This window comes from Electrona antarctica (genome assembly GCF_951216825.1).
Source record: "Electrona antarctica genome assembly, chromosome: 13".
Lineage (NCBI taxonomy): Eukaryota > Metazoa > Chordata > Actinopteri > Myctophiformes > Myctophidae > Electrona > Electrona antarctica.
This window is the reverse complement of record NC_136794.1, coordinates 16,990,043-17,010,264: the sequence shown is the minus strand read 5'-3', so window position 1 is coordinate 17,010,264 and position 20,222 is coordinate 16,990,043. Positions and strand designations below refer to the sequence as shown.

Genomic DNA, 20,222 nt, shown 5'->3' with positions numbered 1-20,222 from the left:
TTCTCTGAAAGTGCAGAAATGTGTGTGCCGTGTTAAAAAGGCAAATGCATCCTTACAAATGGATAAATGAACACTGAGGATTTTACTGTGTATGTTTGAGTAGGGTCTGGCTGGTTAACTTGTGCTAATGTAATCACTATGTAACTATGTTACATATTATGTAGTCTCATGTAGCTAGACAACTATTGCACAATCTCTGAATGCTATATATAGTCTGGAACTACACCTCCCGAAATCCGAGTAAGGAAGCTGCCATTTCCGTTCACGAAAATATATTTTAAAATATCTTATCTTATTTTTTTATTTCCATTTCTGCTAAGCAACAAGCTATATATGCTTAGATGATACATTTGCATGACTGTAAAGACAAAAACGGAACTCATGATAGAGCCTCCGTTGCTCCAGACTGTATGACGGAAACATTTGAAAATTGCGAGAGACAACAGTCTGGCCACGTGAGACTACATATTATGTAACATAATGTAATCATGGTGGACTGTGAAAATATTGCAAGTGGGCCCCCAAATCATTGGCAAAAGACTAGGATTTGAATGATAATATAACATTAATATAAAAATAAATAAAAGTAATAATAAATACAAGTCCTGGTATTGTTTTATTTAAAACCTTGACAAATACAATGACTAGGAACTTGAAGTTCCTAATCCCGTTGGTTTCATTGATCTAAGCCGGAACACAATTGATTTATTGGTCGGATCAGTGGGCCGTGACAGCTTTCAAGTAGGCCCTGATCCATATAAGGTTGTGAACTGATAGTATATACTAAATGATTAGCCTCGGTCCCAGCCTTACCTATCTGCGAAGAGAAAAGCCTGGTCACAACCTAAGGCACAGTGTATCCATATAGTAATACAAGGATAGAGGAAGGATATAAACCGGAGCGTTAGCCTTTAGTGATGTACAGGTCACTAAATTTGTGTTCATCCCAAATAACCTAATACCGGTATAAGAGGTTTCTTGAAGATTGTCATTCATATCACATTCCCTGGTTAAGAAACCAGGGAATGCAAAACACTGGCCCCCAATTTCCCAAAAGAACTTTGATTCTAGAACTGGTTCCGTTCTGCATCTTCCAACCTGAATAGTGACATGGCCACTTCGGTTCCCACTTCAGGGCAAGAAGAAGTATTTTTTGGTTCCTTTTAGGGATCTGATTCTGAACCAATTAATTTGGTTCAAAATTAGGTAGGAAGAAAGAACGTGGGGCCAAAGTGTGTTAGAATTCTACCTGTTGGTTTTTTTTCATATAATGTCCAAGAGCTAATTTGGTATCTCAATCTGTTTGTGTGAACGTGGGTCTCAGGTGCCTTTGCGTTGTGTTGGATAGTCTGAATGGCCCAGACACCTCGATGAGCGCTGCAGCTCAGTGCTGGCTGGTCAGGGCTCTGTCCCTCAATGATGTGGTTCGCATCCTGGAGCCCATCCTAATACTACTGCTTCATCCTTCCACCCAGCGCTGCTCCATTCAGAGCATCAAGCAGAACCTCACTGCTGGTAGGTGTGTGCGTGTGCGTGTGTGTGTGTGTGTGTGTGTGTGTGTGTGCGTGTGCGTGTGCGTGTGTGTGGTATGTTAATAAATAAGCATGTATTGTCTTATCTCTTAGTCTATAATTCTTGTTATTATACAAACATTTTCTTTCCACTGAAGGTAATCTGAAGATTCTGAGTAACAGAAGTCGAAGCTCAAATAAAGGTTCTGTGGATGCCGTCGCACCAGAGGACTGCACTGTGACTTACATGAGCATTGTGGACCGGGAATGCCTGTGGACACATTTAGAGAGCAGCCCGGAGATCCCCCGAGCTCTGGACACTGTAGCGGCGTCCAGAAGCGAGAGTGAAGAGACCGAAGAGGAGGACGCGGTGGAAGAAGAAAAGGAGGAGGAGGAGGACGGAGAGAGCGAACACACAGAGTCAGCTGACAGCAGCGGCGCCCAGGTGTCCACGGAGAACTCCAGCTCGGGTTCTGTCCCTTACCACGACAGCACTGAGGGAGGAGGTGTGGCCAACGGCCTGCAGAGGGTGGAGTCCGAGCACACGCAGGCATCCGATTCGTTAACAAGTGAGGATGAAGAGGACCTTGAGCTGGAGTCCATGGCCCGGTCTCGCCTGTTGAAACAGGAGCAGGAGAAGAGGGAGGCCATTGACTCTCTGTTCCGTCATGTGCTGCTGTACCCTGCAGTTGGTGGCTGGCGCCATCTGCTCCAAGGCCTGGCCCTGCTGGACAGTCTGCTGAAGAGCAGTGCCCAGCGCCAGTTAGTGGGCGCCTTGTCCTTCACCTCTCTGGACACCAGCTCTGCCGCCCATCTCAACCTGGTCTCCAACCTCTTGCAGCGCCACCAACAGGCCCAGGATGGTATGGGCTTCTACGGCCCTCTACTCTCGCCCGCCTCCACCCCCTCCGTGCCCCCGTCCCTGCTCATTGACTTGCTGGTGTGCGTGTGCCTGCGGATCCTGCGGTCACACTACCCTTCCTACCTGAGCCTGGGTCCACATGACCTGCAGGGCAACAGGGACGTGCAGGTGAAGAGCGTGGAGGTGCTGACCCGGCTCGTGGACCAGCTGGGCTGCGTGGCGAGGGCGCAGGAAGGTGATGCGTCCAGTCTGGAGCCCATCCGAAAGCTTCTCTCTGGCTGTAAAGTGCAGCAGTTTGCGCTGCTAACCCTCTCCGCATCCATGTATGTCAGCCAGCGGGGGGTGGACAAGGGGGGCCCAAGGGGCGCGGAGCTTCTGGAGGACCAGGGTGGGCTGTCCGAGGAGAGCCTGGTGAACCTGGGTTCTGGAGGCGGACAGGATCAGTACAACTTACAGATAGAGCTGCTCAAACTCCTCCGGGCCCTCATAGTGCTGGAGCACCACGTGTGGCCTGGTGGGGCCGTCTCTGCCACGGGGACAGCAGGGACACCAGGACACCAGGAAGAGCTCCGCAAGTCCCCCACAGCCAGCACGCCCCTCACCAGGGAGTGGCAGACCGCTGTTCTCTTCCAGCAGTCCATTAAGGCCGTCCAGTATGTCCAGAGCCATCCCATCACAGCCCAGGGCATGTTTGTGTCCGCAGCAACCAGAGCACTGCAGCCACAGTACGGCTACACCATGCACCCCCACTGGGTGGCGCTGCTGTGCTCCACTCTGCCCTACCTGGGCCGCTCGCTGGGCATTATTGTGGCTCCCCTCATCGCTCAGATCTGTCGGAACTTAGACGAGCAGGTGAAGCTGTATGAGCACGACGGAGGCAAAACCAATCAGAGGTACACCAATAGCATGCAACATAATATATGCACTCACTCACTCCCAACAAATCATGCCTTTAGACATGCCTTTAAATATTATTACAAGATCTGTCAAAAGGATAAAACACAAAAAAAACTGAAGAGCTTATTTCCATTTGTTGTCCTTTGTGTGCAAATGTGTAAACTGAATTCCACGTTTTGCAGGGGACTTGCAGGGTTAACAATAGAGCTTTGAGCTAATCAACTTACAGTATATTTATCTAGCCTTTTGCCTGTTTTTTACTTGTGCTTGCTCTCTAGAAGTTGAAGTTTCGGTGTGTTTAATGTTCATGTTTCTGTGTTCTGGCCAGTCTGGGTGGCAGGAAAGAAAACATTGCCCCTGATTACCCTCTCACCCTACTTGAAGGCCTGACTACCATCACACACCACTGTCTACTGGACAATAAGAAGGTGAGGACAATCATCAATAAATACACATGCGCGAGCGCACGCACACACACACACACACACACACACACACAGACCGCATCACACAATACAAAACAATTTTGATTTAGCTGTGAACTTTAAATGTTTTCTTATGATTTTCTTTCTCTCGCTGCGTCAGTCCCTGGTTGCCTGTGATGCTGCAGATGTACGTAACGCACGCAACGCCGTGATCGAGGAGCTGCCACACATGCTCAGTAGCATGGCACTGTTATGGGGCGTGATCAGGAAAGAAGACTCTCTGAAAAGGAGCTCTGACTCCACCCAGTACATCAGGCATACCTCTACCTCTGTCTACTTCCGAAGCACGAAGGTGTGTGAGTGCGTGTGCGTGTTCGCGCACATATGTGTGTTCAGGATAAAGGAACTCATAAAATAATTGGACAGAAAATCTTTCTTGGCTCAGCGCGACACACCATCATATAATGGAGCATTGATTGATTGATTGAAAAATGTATTAACAGTTTGCAGAATTACAGTACATTTCAAGCACAAACTCAATACAAAGGCTGTTAACTGTGAGTGGACGACCCAATTAAGCATTACACTTGTTTCCAATAGGGTCCACCATGTTCAAATCATCAAAAACATTTAGAGACGTACAAATAGACACTTCTATATAGACAAAGGACAGAACAGGAATTCATCATAGAGGAGGTAAAAAGGGAAAAGAAACATATACAGTGAGGGAAAAAAAGGGGTGGGCGGTGGGGGGGGTTCACGTTCAGCTCCGTTAATTTGTTTGTTTTCCTTGGAGGAGCTGCGTTGGGTCCCCAAGTCGGCTCCGTGGCCCTACCTTGAGTTGGCTGTGTGGCCGTGACCGTCTCTTGTGTTGTCCTTGTGTTGGGTCCCCAAGTCGGCTCCGTGGCCGTACCTTGAGTTGGCTGTGTGGCCGTGACCGTCTCTTGTGTTGTCCTTGCGTTGGGTCCCCAAGTCGGCTCAGTGGCCATACCTTGAGTTGGCTGTGTGGCCGCGACATATATTTAAGCATTAGAACCTTGCAGGAGAAAGATCACAGCAGTCTGTTTTAAGAGCCATTTTAACACCCATGATTGTGTTGTGTAGATACTACGACAGCGAATCCTGGAGTTCCTAATCCCTCTAACAGGTCAGTATGGGGTTCAACTGATGGCCTCAGTGGGAGCGGTGTGGAACAGCAGGAAAAATAAGAGGAGGCACAAAAAAGAGGTAAGCACTCTACTCGCATTGTGAGCTTGTGGTTTGGTTATTTTCACTATTTCTGAAATAAGGAATACATTCATAAGAATTCATAATGTATTTTTGTAAGTTTGGGTACTGGGAAGACACAAAAGTTCTCTTTTGGGTTTCAAGCAGATGAAGTTTGGGAACCCTTTGCATTAAGACGATGCGATGCGTTGGTTACATGCTTACATGCATGTATGTCTCTCTCTTCTTAGATTTTGCCTGTGGCCAGTGAGTCCCGCCTGACCATAGTGGATCTGGTCAAATCACTGCACACCCTGCATGCAGACAACATACTACACTTAGTCAAGGAGGTGGTGAAGAAACCACATCAGATCAAGGGCGACCAGGTAAAAACGGACACAAACTCAGTCTTATACTCTTTAATAACTCACACTACTTATCTTAATATGAGCTGATTCATATCACTTAATGTTGTACCCTTTTTTCTTTTTTCTTGCGTCCATGATATCAACCAGAAGTCCACCCTGGTAGACATCCCCATGTTACAGTTCAGCTACGCCTATATCCAGAGGTACACATACAAATCTACGACTCAGATCCCCATTTCTAGCCACAGTCAACTAAATAATGCATGCTCAAAATGTGCACACGTTAATGTGCCAACTGTATCTGATCACTTTGCCTTTCTGTACGTAGTATCTCCACTCAGGCACTGCAGGAGAACATTGTTCCTCTTCTCAGCCTGCTGCGCGAGTCTATCCAGCTTAACCTGGCCCCTCCGGGGTTTTTCTTACTGTTGGGGTCTGTTTTACATTATATTATACATTTACTCTTACACAGTGCACGCTACACTTGACTTTACACAGTGCTATGAACCATAAACTGCATGTTAAACCTGTGCTGCTCCTAGTAAATGTTTGTTCTTTTTAATGGTCATACCAATAAAATGGTAAAAACAAAAGAGAGAGAGAAAACAAATACTAACACCTACAGTAATTCATGTATTATTATTATTTATTGGCTTCTGTCTCACAGAATTCTCAACAACGTGGTTAACCGGCTCCCTAACCTGGACAATAATAAGAAGGACACTAGAGATCTGCAGGTATGATGTACCCTGATAAAACCCTGGTAATTTATATAGCACTTTCATAAAATAAAAAAAAGCATCACAATGCACTATACAATAACAAAAGCAGTAAGAAGACTAAAATAAGGACGGCAAACTCGTAAAAAATATGAGGGATTTGGGGATAGTCACCTTTTTTTCTCAAGTTAACTCATAAGACCTGGTACTTAAGACACGCAAAATAGGGCCCACAGGCTCTGATGCAGTCCTGGCCTGGGTTCGATTCCCACGCCGGGTGGACCCCTGCTGCCTGTTACTCCTGGGCTATCTCCTTGTTTCCTGATAATCTCCACTGTACTATCAAATAAAGGCAGGAAAGACCACAAATGTTACTATTGTAAATATATTTAGATTTGCTACTTTAGTAGTTTAGTACTTTTACAGAATTGCATTGTGGTAGTGCTAATTATTTTGTGGTATTGTACTTCCTCCAGCAGTATTTCTGAAATGACTGATTGTTTATGATAACGATATTGGCAATGACCATGCAGGAAGTGACTCAGCGCATCCTGGAAGCAGTGGGGGGTGTGGCTGGATCGTCTCTGGAGCAGACCAGCTGGCTCAGCCGCAACCTGGAGGTCAAAGTTCAATCACAGGTGTGCCCTGAGACGGAAGAGCCTGATGAGGCAGAGGCCGAAGGTGAACTTTATGGTAACTATGGATGTCAAACACAACATACACCAATGAAGACAGAAAAAGATACAGACACTCACTCATACTTACTTACAGTATGTATGCATCAAGACTACTGCTTACAGCACAATATTTTATGTTACTGCACACAGACATACTCGTATGAGTCTCTACATAGGTTACACATCTTAATTGTCATCTCATTATACCAGGTTGCAGAAATGGTCAGATCAATAAGGAAAAAAAGAAAAAAGTAATATACAGTATTAATTATTTTCAATACAGGCTCTCTGTACCGATCAGAAGTTCACTTCAGTGTTTAGATTACATATCATTCAATCTAACAGGCATGTTTCCATTGAGGCCTATTATCATTCAGGAAAATTATAATCATGTGTATTCACTGGAAGCAGCATTCATGAGGGGTTAGTCTCGCATAGCCAGATAACTATTACACAACCTCCGAATGCTATATAGAGTCTGGAATTACACCTCCTGAGATCCGAGTGATGAAGCTGGCATTTCCGTTCACAAAAATATATTTAAGAATATCTTTACATTTTATTTTTTTATTTCCATTTCTGCTAAGCAGCAAGCTATACATACCGGTATATGTTTAGATGATTTATATTTATATTAGGATAAATAAACGGAACGGAAGTGGGGCTTCACTTCCGCTTTATTGCTTACTCATGATCAGAGTTTCCATGCTCCAGACCAGGGGTGGGCAACTTTGATGATGGAGAGGGCCACTATATTTCCACACTCACTCCCTAGAGCCATATATTACTGTCGTAGCAAAAATAGCCGATCTACAAGCTCAAAACGCGTCGCGCTGCGACGCGTTTTGAGCTTGTAGATCGGCTATTTTTGCTATATTCGAATTGAAATCTTGAATTATTTTTTGCTATTTTTTAATTGGAATCCTGAAAATTAACAATTTTATGTCATTTCAAATGCCTTTAATTTTATACTTGTGTTGAGCATTGAGCCACTAATTTAGACTTAGACTTTAGAAGTAATTAAAGCGGGTCATGTTTGCATGTTGTGGAATTGTAAACAGCTGAAACCAATATTATATCAGTATTCTGACATTAACCTGAGGGCCACATTAAGTGAAGGTGGGGCCGCATGTGGCCCCCGGGCCGCCAGTTGCCCACCCCTGCTCCAGACTGTATGACGGAAGCATTCGAAAATTGTGAGAGGCAACAGTCTGCCAACACAAGACTAATGAGTGGTTGTTATGGCAGCAGTAGAGGTCGTTATTCCACAGTTGTTCCACCACAATCGATTCCATCTGTTCCTGTGTCTTCTCCAGAATCAGTGGCTCTGGGCAGCACCATGGTTTCCTCTTCTGCCCCCTCTGTTTACAGCGTGCAGGCCCTGGCACTCTTGGCTGAGGTAAGATACACCGTGCATGCGTCTTGACAGGAAGTAGCTCATAACATGTCTACACTCTACAGTGGATTTTTATGAAACAAAGACTTTGCAGTTAGAAAGCTGTGAGTTTGACGTTGTTTAATACAATCGGATAGGACTTTTCTGTTTGGATGAATGGGCTGTGTCAATGGGAAGTTGCATCTAGTTAGCACCTTGCTGGCAAGATGGCCGTGGTCTGCATAGGGTCAATAGCCAGCTTTCTGTGTCTGTGTGTACCACACAGATTTGAGGATAAAAGGTGAGAACGCCAGTTGTGATTGGCCGGAATGTGATGATGTATGATGATAAGAGCACTGTGATTTTTTTCCTTTAATTTGTCACCTGTCTGTATATTGAATTATATTTAGTGTGTGAGGGTAGGCCCTCACGCTAGAATTTTGTGAGGCATTCAGCATTTTGTGCAAGTGAATTTAATGTGCTTTATATTTTTGTAGATTCTGGCCCCGCTACTGGACATGGTGTATCGCAGTGATGAAAAGGAGAAAGCGGTTCCTCTCATCTCTCGGCTCATGTATTATGTTTTCCCTTACCTGAAGAACCACAGGTAAGCATTACTTCAGGTTCCCTGACCTACCACAAGTTAAATCTGGTGCTTTTATAAAGCTGTTGGAATGGATGCTTATTGACATATACTGGAATGTGTATCGATGCACTGCTCCACTCAATAATCAATAATACATTTGCTCCACTATATGTTAAGCAGGTGTCGTGTAATTCTTGATCAACCGGTAATTGTTGAGGCAAGAGGAGCCGTAGACAATATTCTATGTGACCATATAGACAGTGGCCTTGTGGTTAGAGTGTCCGCCCTGAAACTGGGAGGTCGGGGTTCGATCCCCGGCCGGGTCATACCAAAGACTGTAAAAATGGGACCCAATGCCTCCCTGCTTGGCACTCAGCATCAAAGGGTTGGATTGGGGGGTCAAATCAACTAATCAAATGATTCCCGAGCGTGGCACGGCTGCAGCTCACCGCTCCTTGGCTGCGGCTCACCGCTCCAAGAGATGGGTCAAATGCGGAGAACAAATTTCACTCCGGTAATGTGTGTGACAAATCGTATGACTTTGACTTTGATGGATATGCTTTAGTTTAATATACACAATATCATGGAGAGGGAAGTGCAATAACACTCAGGTCGGTGGTGACCAACACAAGGATCTGTGTTGTGTTGTTATACTCTAGAGTCTAGATGGTACAAGGACAAGCTGAACCATAACAACACAGGATGTACCAAAACAATAGCTATCAGTCAGGCCTAGTGGGGTCAGCTTGGCTCCTATGAGCCACAACATTATCGTGTCATATCAAGACACTAATAGAGTGTGGGTCACGGTGTGGCTCCACTGGAGGCGTGCGTGCGTGCGTGCGTCAAAAAAACGAACCGGGGCAATTTTAAAGCAGTCACCGAACGCAGCGCAACGCAAAGCATCGTAGGCAGTGGAGCCACCCTTCATTGATTAAAAAGGGAACATTCCCTGACGGTGACGGAGACGCAATGCTGACGCGTCCAGTGGAGCACCGGCGTTAGATATACAGTATGCAACATTAATAACAATATTATAATATAATTCTACCGCGACTCTTCACAGACTAAACCCAGACAGGGTGATTTGCGGCATGGTCTTTATCCCTCTAAAGGCGTTTATTTTTCAACAAAGACCTGCTCACCAGTTACCATTCATAATTAATAAATGGACACAAAATGGAATAAAACATTATCATTGATTTCAAAAAATAAATTTCAACCAAGCGGTACAAATTACAATAACACAATATAACTGGCACATCTGCAGTGATTGGAAGTGGTTTCCCCACTTCTACCCAGGTGCCAGGTAGACCAGACCAAAGTTATTTGAAGTAGGTGCACACTGTATTGGACATTATTGTAGTTCGGACATTGTTGCAATTACCTTTCTCCTTCTAGAGAGGGAGACAACGGACATAAAATGTAGGCATTGTAGCTTTGCCTGCTTGCTTTTCATTGATATACACAGCAGGTCACACACTGGCCACAATATGACTCTCAACTCTCATTGTAAGTGCAAATTATTATTTTCCACAATGGCTTTTCATTCCTATCTTTTAGTGCCTACAACATGCCCAGTTTTGGAGCAGGTGCTCAGCTCTTGAGCAACCTGAGCGGGTACGCTTACACCAAAAGAGCCTGGAAGAAAGAGGCATTTGAACTCTTTATGGATCCACTCTTTTTCACCATGGATGCCTCCTGCACACCCCAGTAAGGACATAAGTGTGCTTTATTTTAACACAACAAATATAGAATAGATTTTTGTGTTACATAATAAACTGAATTAATTAATCGGTGTTTGACTCTATAGCTGGAGATCTATCATTGACCACCTTCTGACCCATGAGAAGACCATGTTCAAAGACCTCATGAGTAAGTACGGCCTCCAGAAACTACACACAGGTTTCTGCAATTTATAGATAGATTTATTCTTACAGACATAGCTACCACTAGTCATATGACTAAGCGTGTACACAAAATCAAATCTTACCTCACAAAAGGCCTGCATGAGTTCCCACTAACTAACTGTACCTTCGGTACATATGACATGAAGAATTGGGTTCAGCCATTAATGATTGACTCTTGGTACAATTGCATTGCTTTAAACTTTGCTAGATTTGCCTTTTCCTAGCATCAGTATGCCCACATCCTCATTACTCCTATTGTTATAATACTTTACAATTATCTTCATTTGCCACTATTTTCCTTAACCAACGTCTCATAATAAAAGCATGATTAAGTAAAAGCATAATAAAAGTTGTTATAAAACATAACACCATAAAATCATATCATAATAATTAAGATTTCACCCAAAAACCTTCATAAAGTCATACTACATCATGACATTCATTGTAACTTCCTGCCCAGGCTAGTTAGTAGTTACTGGCATACATTCCCATGTTTGAGGTTTTTACTTGTCTTTTCAATGGTATTTCTCTATAACTGCCAGGTTTCCCAATGTTAAACTGGTAAACAATAATTAGTCATCATAGGTAAGGTCACACACATATGTGACCTTACCTTGTAGTTATTATCATTTAGTTATTACATTACAATCATTATTCCCATCATAATTATAACCAACCTGATATTACAAACCCAATTACTCCACACTCCACATTCTTAACTAATTAAATCACTTAATTAATACCACAAGTCTGAGTGTGATTGTTTTGTGCAATTGTTTTGTTTGGTAGCATGCATGCTTGTTTTTGATCAAAAACCCTAACCCTAGCCCCACACAATCACATAAACTTGCACGTGCATGTGTGGGGCAGTTGTCCTCAGTGGATCTGCTCACCCACTCCCCCAACCTCCCTCCACTACACCGCTTACATGGAAATAGAAGGAAGTGCAAAACTATGATGGAGCAGAATTGAAGCCGAAGTCAATAGTATAGATCCATCTCCGATTCAAATGTCAAATCCAGGGATATGCTTGAATATGTGTTTGCTATTATATTTTTGTCTTGTGTGCCTTCTAGGTATGCAGAGCAGCTCCCTGAAACTGTTTGCTAGTGCAGAACAGAGGCCCATGCTGCTGAAGCGCCAGGCTTTTGCCATGTTCAGCGGAGAACTAGACCAGTATCATCTCTATCTTCCCCTCATCCAAGGTATGTGTATTAGTGTGAATGTAGTTTCAGATTGAACCGGTTAATAAGACATACTGTATATTTCAAATTGACTTTCTCCTCAGAGCGTCTGACTGAGGCCTTGCGTACCAGCCAGACTCCTGCAGTTTCAGCTCAGATTTTCCTGATGTTCCGTGTCCTGCTGCTACGTATCTCACCTCAGCACCTCACCTCCCTCTGGCCTATCATGGTTACTGAACTGGTATGCCCTTATATTCACAATGACTGTATGTTATGGATTGAGATGGTTCATTAAGTCTGGATGTAGAGCATCTCCTTGGCCATCGGTGCAGATTACTTTTTGTCTGCACGTGCATGCGTACTCACTCCCAATATTGAAAGGCTAACATAACACTCTTAGGCTACAGATTTGTCACGTCTAGGACTAAACGAATGTGTATACTGTACCAGTGGTTCTCAAATACTTTCATGTCCAGGACCCCCAAAATAATATGTATTTGGCAATGGACCGCTGTTTAAAAAGATATTGAGCAAGGTCAGCAGAACCTCTTCTCTGTAACAGTGAATACTACTGCCCCAATTCAAGCACTTTCTCGAACAACTATGAATAGTTCAATTTGTAGACATGGCCTGATTCAAAATAATGTTTGAGCAAAGCCTGTCTGCTCAACTAGTGGTCTTCAGTGTGGCAGGTTAGACCTTGTGAAGTACCACTTTCAGAAAAGGAGCGTCAAATTGCCAATGACGTTTGGTTCCTTAGGCTGTAGTAAACAGTTAAATACTTTTCTACCCCTTTTTTCTCCAGATCCGCACGTTTGTACGGCTAGAGAAAACCCTGCAGGCAGATAAAGAAGTTTCAAAGTGAGTTTGTTCATGAAAACTCTATCTTTTATGACGAACACAAATCCACTTCATTATTTTGTGTCACAACTTTTTCAATAAAGATTGGATCATGTATATTTTCCTGCTTACAACCTAGGCTGGCCAAAGTGGTGCGTGGAGCCCTTGAAAGGAACGGTCCGGTGCATTTCTCCCAGCCAGAGTTGAACATGTATCTGTCGGCCTGCAAGTTTCTAGATACTTCCCTGGCTTTTCCTCCAGGAAGGATGCCGCTTTTTCAGATGTAAGAATCACAACACTGGAATATCTTGCTTGGGTGTCCTACTTATGTGTTTCATTTATTTTGCGTACTTTCTCTGAATGCCAACCTCTAGAATCTTTGACAAGCAATGTGTCGGGGTGGGGTGTGTATGTGCAGGTATCGCTGGGCATTTGTCCCTGAGGTGGATGTAGATCGCTACAGTGGCCCAGAGAATGCTCTTCTGGAAGGAGAGCAGGAAAGCAAGCCTCATGTGGCTAGAGTACTGGATAAAATACAGCTAAGATATGGGGTATGTAGACACACATTAACACCTTGTGTGGGTGATCAGGCACAAACATAATATGACCATGTCCCATACTGATGATATCATTTCATTCTATCCCAGGCACTAAATGGGTTGAGTGAGGAGTCATCCACAGACTGCTTGGAATTCCCGCTCCTGACACAACGCTCCCTGACATCCATAACCCAACTGGTGCCATTCCTCTACACGCTTTGTGTTTCCTTCCAGGGCCCTCGCCTGGATAAATCCTTGCTAAGCTACCCTTCATCCCAGCTCCCAGTAGCAGTTTACCCAGCAGCCAGCACAGATGCAGTCCTGAAGAGGCTGGAGATCATCACTGAGGAAGAGTTCTTAGACTCCACCGAGAATTAGGGCTCATTTTAAAAATCAAGCCTTCTTTTTCAGCTTTTGCTACCCTGGGAAAATTGCACTGGAGGCATATAAGTGGAAAATATAGAAAAGGCACACAACCACTGAAAATGTTGTATTGTATAAAAAGAAAAGGAAAACGCTTTGGAGTTCCATTTTAATGTGGAGTTGTGTCTTACCAGGTCATATCTCTCCATGTTTACCTCTGACGTACTCCCATGCTCAATCTGTTCTGGATAATATGTTTGCAAGTGTCACTTTTTGGATATTGTGATGTTTTGGGGAACTGCTGTAAACCTTCTGGTGGGATGCTTTGTTTTCTCTGTAGGTTCAGTGGCATCTCCATGTTCCACATTCAGATTACATACATTCCCTTTCTTTTGCATAGTTTATACTCTAATTTGATCAGTGAAGATGTAACAGGGTCTATTTAAAGGAACTGGTTCTTCAGACTATAACATTCAAAAGGATTGCCTTACTGTAATAATAGTGTTGATGCAAACATTTTTAGAGTACCACTGACACTAACCGCAGATTCAGTGTACCAGTGATGTCCCACTAGCTGTAACCTTCCCTTAAACATGCTCTGTCCTTTTAGCACACATCTGTCTGACTCTTAGAATGTAATTAAAGACAATGTGAAGGCAGGACAAGACTGGATACTGTATGTAGCTTGTTTATAGTTGGATAAACAGTACTGGACCTTTTAGCTCCAGTAGTTGAAGTCGATGTGAGACTTGTATGGGTAAGTTATTGAATGTGATTTGTGTACACTGGAAAAAAATGTTTAAATATCTACAGTAATATACATAAAATACATGCTTGGCATTTATTGGTATTTGAATTAAGGGAACTCAGTCTTTGTTTCTAATTGTTAATGGATAACTTTTACCATTGGCCACAATTTTATTCCTCAATTGTTGAATGTTTATGTAATTTATTTTGAATGCTTAATGATCTCATCGTTTTTTGGATTAACAGAAGCACATAATAAAATAAGCGGAAAGCCTATGAACTACTGTGCGTATTCATTCCAAGTAGCCAGGACTGCCTCAACGGAACAGGATCTGAAGGCCAGAAGGGCACTTACCTAGAATACCTTGTACGGGATATGGTGAGTGTGGAAATCTGCAATAGGAGATGACCTCAAGAGGCGGCTGTTTGTGGCTACAGTAGAATGAGTGCTGCTGTATAGGGCTGAGACACTCCAGAATACAGCAGGGAAAGGCCCTGGATGGCTACACTGTTGCTAATGAATGGCATGTGAACCTCTACATGGGGGAGGCCCCTGTAGAGGTTCACGTTTCTGGTGTGGTCCTACCAGAAACGTGAACCTCTACAGGCCAGGGCCTCCAAGAGGTCACAGACGAGGTCAGGGAGAGAAGGATGAGGCTAGCTGGGCACTGTTAGGCGCGATTCATACTCCTATTTTAGAGCCGAATAAAAGTCGGTTCGGCTCTGTAGAGCCTACAATGTGACGTCATTTGAGGTTCGGGGGGGGCGGGTGCCGTCCTAAAGTAGGCTCTTCGGTGCTACTGAAATTTTCTGACGAGCCGAAATCATTTCTGCACTACAGCGGTAAAATAGGAGTATGAATCGACCCTTAGGCACCTGGAACTTATGGCGAGCAAAGTCAGTGTGGTGTATTATGAATCATATAGCATATTAATAACTACATGGTTAGTCATAATTGTACATATAACTTTAACTCTGTATTTATCCTCTGACTTCATTTAACTGACGCCTAGCCAATCTCTGGCTGAGAGACAGTCATTCCAAATTGTAAGTTTACTCTTTGACTTGATAATTCTTGGAGAGAGCCAGTTTGCCAAAGTGATCTTTGATCTGATATTATCTTTAGGGTCTGCGACCACAGGCCTTGGCTTACAGCAGCTGTTAAAACACCTAGGCTATTGTTTTACAATTTACAATTTAGGCATTTAGCAGACGCTCTTAATCCAGAGCGACTTACATTAAGCAATAACAAAAGCATGGCATACATCACATATATAAAAAGTAGTTATCATGAATCATAAACTAAGAACGTAACAGTGGAGTATCTATGTTAACTATACATACTATACTATATAATATATTATACATGTGTACTATAAAGTGCTATGACTACATAAAGTGCAATTCTAGAGCTGTCTACGTAACAAGCTATAGGTCTGTTTAAAATACTATCTAAGTCTACATAATGTGCTATCTAAGGGGCTAGGCTAGGGCAAGTGCTACGGGCCATGGTGGAGTCTGAAGAGGTGGGTTTTCAGACTACGGCGGAAGATTGGGAGTGAGGCTGCAGTTCTGACTGTGATGGGAACTGGGAAGTGCATTCCATAGTTTTGGAGCCAGAAGGGAGAAGAGTTTGGGACGTGTGGAGCGTTGTCCCGGCGTTTTTAGTGAAGGTACCTCCAGCTTCCCTGCGTTGGCTGATCTGAGTTCGCGGGAGGGTTTGTAGGGTACGATCATACTTGTGAGATATGGGGGGGCCATGCCTTTGGTTGCTTTGAATGCCAGCATCAGAGTTTTACTGTGCAGGGATGCTTTCAAAATAGACCACCTGGGGTTATCCTGGTTGACCAGAGCCATCTTTATGACAGAGGGCTCAGATAGGCACACTGTCTCTCACTTTGTAATTCTCCATTTATTTAGCTATGCATTTTATTAGTACTACAGTGACTGTCATAGTTGGGGGTCTTTGACTTTCCCCCGACACACACACACACACACACACACACACTAGGTGACACCCACTATATGCGCTGTTTGATGTTTGTGAAATAAAGTATGGGGGACACAGAATAACTGGGAGTTAGACAGTTGTTGGAACTGAGAGAGAAACTGGTGACCACCAGGCGCTCTGCCTGGGACGAAGGCCTTAATGTGCTATACTATGGAAAGATGACTTTGTTATGCTTGTACCTGATGTAACTATGGAAGATGACTTTGTTTAAATAAATGGAAAGAAGGACTTTGCCTGGGATATCTCAAACTCATTTCAACCAAGCTGCTACATTAGGAAAATAAGGAAATAATCCACGGACCCCTGTAAGAAAAGAGACATCATCAGCAAACTGACACTGGGAGCCAACTGACACTGGGAGCCGAGCCGAGGCACATCTAGATAGCCTACCTGTCAGCATATTGCTGCCATCCCTGATCCCACTGTTGATGTAAGGTACTGCCCATTGTTTCATTATACTACTCCTTGGTGTAGCGGACCGGCTGGATAATAATTGGGTAAAGCCGACTGATGAGTTTGACGTTTCTCTTTATTCAGAACCCAACGTAGAAACTGGAAAAAGGACATAACATATAGGCTATATCAATATAACATTCCATAATCAAAAGGCATAATACATTTTCCATAACATCCATGAGCATATACATCACAAAACTATACAATATTTAATCCATCATATCAACATGCAATATAGAAATAAATAACCCTCAGACAATACATACAACAATAAGACTAATTATCAATATCCCTCATACAAGATTGACCAACAATAAAAGTATCACCTTTTGCCCCCTTCCAGCTCGGTGCTAAAGTGGCTTGTGCAAAACAGTCTGTTCCAGGGCTCGTTTGGGCCATCCGTCCTTCCTTCCTTTGCGGTCCGTCCGTCCGTCCTTCCCTTCCTCAAATAAACTTCTCCATGTTTGCCATTACCATTCCTCTCTTGTGGCAAATCTGGCAATATCTGTTCCTCTACCAACGAGGTGGGCAAGTGACAGTTTTATAAGCTTCAGTGTGCAACCACATCCTGGGCGTTGTCCTCAGTCACAGGTGAACTTGATCATTTTAATTGCAACTGATTTGTCACTGGGCAGGAAATCATTCAAATAAAAGCACTGGAGAACTGACTTTTGGGCAGGAAACGTTTCAAAATAAAAGCCACAAAGAAAACACATATTGACCCTGGAAACATCCCTGTGGGTCCGTTACACTCCCACCAAAATCATAGTGATTTAAAAACTTGGCATAATCACAAAGATTTTTTGTCAATTTACGTGACCCCATACTCATTTAAAATTCTAAATACAATATGTAGGAAGGGGCTGTGCAGTCTGTCTCCCACCTTTCCTCCCACCTTAAATACTCCATCTCCAATGAGAACATGCTCAGCACTGACTTCCGATGAGCATTGACTGATGAGCATAGTGTCTTGGGCCTTGAACCTTCCAGCCTTGGCTGGTTTCCTTTTGGTTTGTTTGGGCAGGGATGCCCGTTCTTCGTCTGGTTGTCGTTGTTGCAGTGGCACTCCTCTAGGCCGCCGTTCCACCTCGACTGCAGCCGGGGTGTCTTCCTTGGTAGTCACCTTGTAGGCCATCGCAGCCACTGCATTAGGATCGCCCCCTCCGGCCTGTAGAGTACCAGCTCCAACTGAAACCCCTGGCGCCTCGGGATCTGAGGCCAGGGCAGCTGCACCCTGCTGGGCCGGGTCTTTGGGCTTCACTGCTGCTGCTCCCTCAGTCACCTCCAGCTGCCTTTTGATGCCCTTTTCTTCCTCGCCAGCCGGAGCACCCGGGCCTGGCCGTTTTTGTTGAATCTCCTCATGTTGCTCCTTCATGGCAGTCAGGGGTTTCTCCTGCTGCTCCTTCATGGCAGTCAGGGGTTTTTCCTGCTGCTCCTTCATGGCAGTCAGGGGTTTCTCCTGCTGCTCCTGCTCCTTCATGGCAGTCAGGGGTTTCTCCTGCTGCTCCTGCTCCTTCATGGCAGTCAGGGGTTTCTCCTGCTGCTCCTTCCGTTCAGCTTCAATCTGCTCCTTCCGTTCAGCTTCAATCTGCTCCTTCCGTTCAGCTTCAATCTGCTCCTTCCGTTCAGCTTCAATCTGCTCCTTCCGTTCAGCTTCAATCTGCTCCTCCCGTTCATCTTCAATCTGCTCTGATAAACTCCTCCCCTGCCTCTTCCTGGCACGCTCCACTGCCACAGATGCAGAGTGATAGCTACTCTTGGTACCAACGTGTGATGAAGTCCCAAAAAGATAGTGAAAAGGATCATGGCCAAGCAGTTCATAAAAACAATCCTGCATCCCCGTTCCAAATTCATTATCAACAATTCTTTCAAAAAGAACTTCAAAAATGTCCTTCGATATAAATTTACAAGCATTTACTCTTCTTCTCACATAATCATCTGGGGTGCCATGTTTAAAGATGTCAGAGTAGAGTTTTGAAATATCCTTACACTTAACCAAAGTGTCAAGGACATGTCCTGGGTCGCTCTCAGCAATGTTGGCCTTTAACTGTGTCTTTGTGATCCATGCAATAGCCTTCCACTGGTCATACATAGATAGAAGCCTCTCTACCTTATTCTCAACAAATTCTAGATCTGCATTGTCATCTGACTCATTCACCATCATGCTAATGTCTGCCATTTTGGATTAGATTTCAAATAAAATGTAAAAACAGGCTATGGGTGTGACTGAAAATAAAGACCTTGAATACAATAACCATAAATAAATGCAACACAAAAACAAATGGACCTTAAATCACTGTATTACAATCTCACTGTAAAACACCATAATCTTTGCATGTAAACCATTAACTGAAATTAAATTCAAGAACCCTTATATACAATATGTCCATATATGTTCCGTCTCCTGACAGTGTAATGTTCTGTCCTGCAGTTGTAGTGTTTGTGTTAATGTAACCGTTCACCAGATTCATTTGACTGTCCGATGTGTTGCAGGCCTGATGGCATAGTTTGAGCTCCAGTGTAGATGAGTGGTGAAGAGTTGCAGTCCTTGGGTAAAGTTTCTACTGTAGCGGACCGGCTGGATAATAATTGGGTAAAGCCGACTGATGAGTTTGACGTTTCTCTTTATTCAGAACCCAACGTAGAAACTGGAAAAAGGACATAACATATAGGCTATATCAATATAACATTCCATAATCAAAAGGCATAATACATTTTCCATAACATCCATGAGCATATACATCACAAAACTATACAATATTTAATCCATCATATCAACATGCAATATAGAAATAAATAACCCTCAGACAATACATACAACAATAAGACTAATTATCAATATCCCTCATACAAGATTGACCAACAATAAAAGTATCACCTTTTGCCCCCTTCCAGCTCGGTGCTAAAGTGGCTTGTGCAAAACAGTCTGTTCCAGGGCTCGTTTGGGCCATCCGTCCTTCCTTCCTTTGCGGTCCGTCCGTCCGTCCTTCCCTTCCTCAAATAAACTTCTCCATGTTTGCCATTACCATTCCTCTCTTGTGGCAAATCTGGCAATATCTGTTCCTCTACCAACGAGGTGGGCAAGTGACAGTTTTATAAGCTTCAGTGTGCAACCACATCCTGGGCGTTGTCCTCAGTCACAGGTGAACTTGATCATTTTAATTGCAACTGATTTGTCACTGGGCAGGAAATCATTCAAATAAAAGCACTGGAGAACTGACTTTTGGGCAGGAAACGTTTCAAAATAAAAGCCACAAAGAAAACACATATTGACCCTGGAAACATCCCTGTGGGTCCGTTACACTTGGGCCTCGCCAATCATCTGGGTCTCCTCTCCTCTACCCTCCTCCCTCATCCTCCCAGCAAGCATGGTCAGGACCTGGACGAATTGGTGGCATCTCGATTGGGGCCAGTAACAGTAAAGTCATGATTTGGCCATGATCGAGGCCAAATCAACTTGTCATATCATAACTAGTCAGATCTTCTGGGCCAGAATAAGATGAATTATTTCAACTGGTGAAGTAGTCCTGAAATTACGTAAAGATC

General features: G+C 43.8%; 2 protein-coding genes across 4 annotated transcripts in view; one reads left to right on the top strand and one right to left on the bottom strand.

Annotated features, from left to right (window-relative positions):
• dop1b (DOP1 leucine zipper like protein B) overlaps positions 1-14,479 on the top strand; it is a 32,079-nt gene extending 17,600 nt beyond the window's left edge. For both annotated transcript variants that reach the window (XM_079518286.1, XM_079518287.1), the window contains exons 19-38: positions 1,325-1,515; positions 1,670-3,266; positions 3,599-3,698; positions 3,856-4,047; positions 4,800-4,922; positions 5,153-5,287; positions 5,417-5,472; positions 5,598-5,702; positions 5,937-6,006; positions 6,522-6,681; positions 7,982-8,064; positions 8,538-8,647; positions 10,190-10,339; positions 10,440-10,501; positions 11,613-11,741; positions 11,825-11,961; positions 12,526-12,581; positions 12,700-12,843; positions 12,979-13,111; positions 13,208-14,479. In XM_079518286.1, coding sequence (XP_079374412.1) covers positions 1,325-1,515; positions 1,670-3,266; positions 3,599-3,698; positions 3,856-4,047; positions 4,800-4,922; positions 5,153-5,287; positions 5,417-5,472; positions 5,598-5,702; positions 5,937-6,006; positions 6,522-6,681; positions 7,982-8,064; positions 8,538-8,647; positions 10,190-10,339; positions 10,440-10,501; positions 11,613-11,741; positions 11,825-11,961; positions 12,526-12,581; positions 12,700-12,843; positions 12,979-13,111; positions 13,208-13,477 — 4,003 coding nt within the window. In that variant the 3' untranslated portion in view covers positions 13,478-14,479. The remainder of the gene's footprint in view (positions 1-1,324; positions 1,516-1,669; positions 3,267-3,598; positions 3,699-3,855; positions 4,048-4,799; positions 4,923-5,152; positions 5,288-5,416; positions 5,473-5,597; positions 5,703-5,936; positions 6,007-6,521; positions 6,682-7,981; positions 8,065-8,537; positions 8,648-10,189; positions 10,340-10,439; positions 10,502-11,612; positions 11,742-11,824; positions 11,962-12,525; positions 12,582-12,699; positions 12,844-12,978; positions 13,112-13,207) is intronic.
• Positions 14,480-16,731: 2,252 nt separating this feature from the next.
• On the bottom strand, positions 16,732-20,152 carry LOC306935499 (uncharacterized protein). 2 transcript variants are annotated; one of them, XR_013791399.1, is made up of 3 exons: positions 19,555-20,152; positions 17,003-19,324; positions 16,732-16,772 (listed from the first exon to the last, which is right to left on the bottom strand). XR_013791399.1 is itself a non-coding variant. In XM_079518598.1 (2 exons), exon 2 carries the CDS (start codon positions 18,853-18,855, stop codon positions 17,488-17,490), a length of 1,368 nt encoding a protein of 455 aa, XP_079374724.1. In that variant the 5' UTR covers positions 18,856-19,324; positions 19,555-20,152; the 3' UTR covers positions 16,732-17,487. The 2 variants fall into 2 exon arrangements, 1 of the variants encoding a protein (XP_079374724.1); XM_079518598.1 differs by having other exon boundaries at positions 16,732-19,324.
• Between the last annotated feature and the right edge of the window lie 70 nt (positions 20,153-20,222).

Excerpts from the sequence above, each read along its gene's own strand:
- LOC306935499 (XM_079518598.1), bottom strand. The coding sequence starts at position 18,855 with ATGGCAGACATTAGCATGATGGTGAATGAGTCAGATGACAATGCAGAT.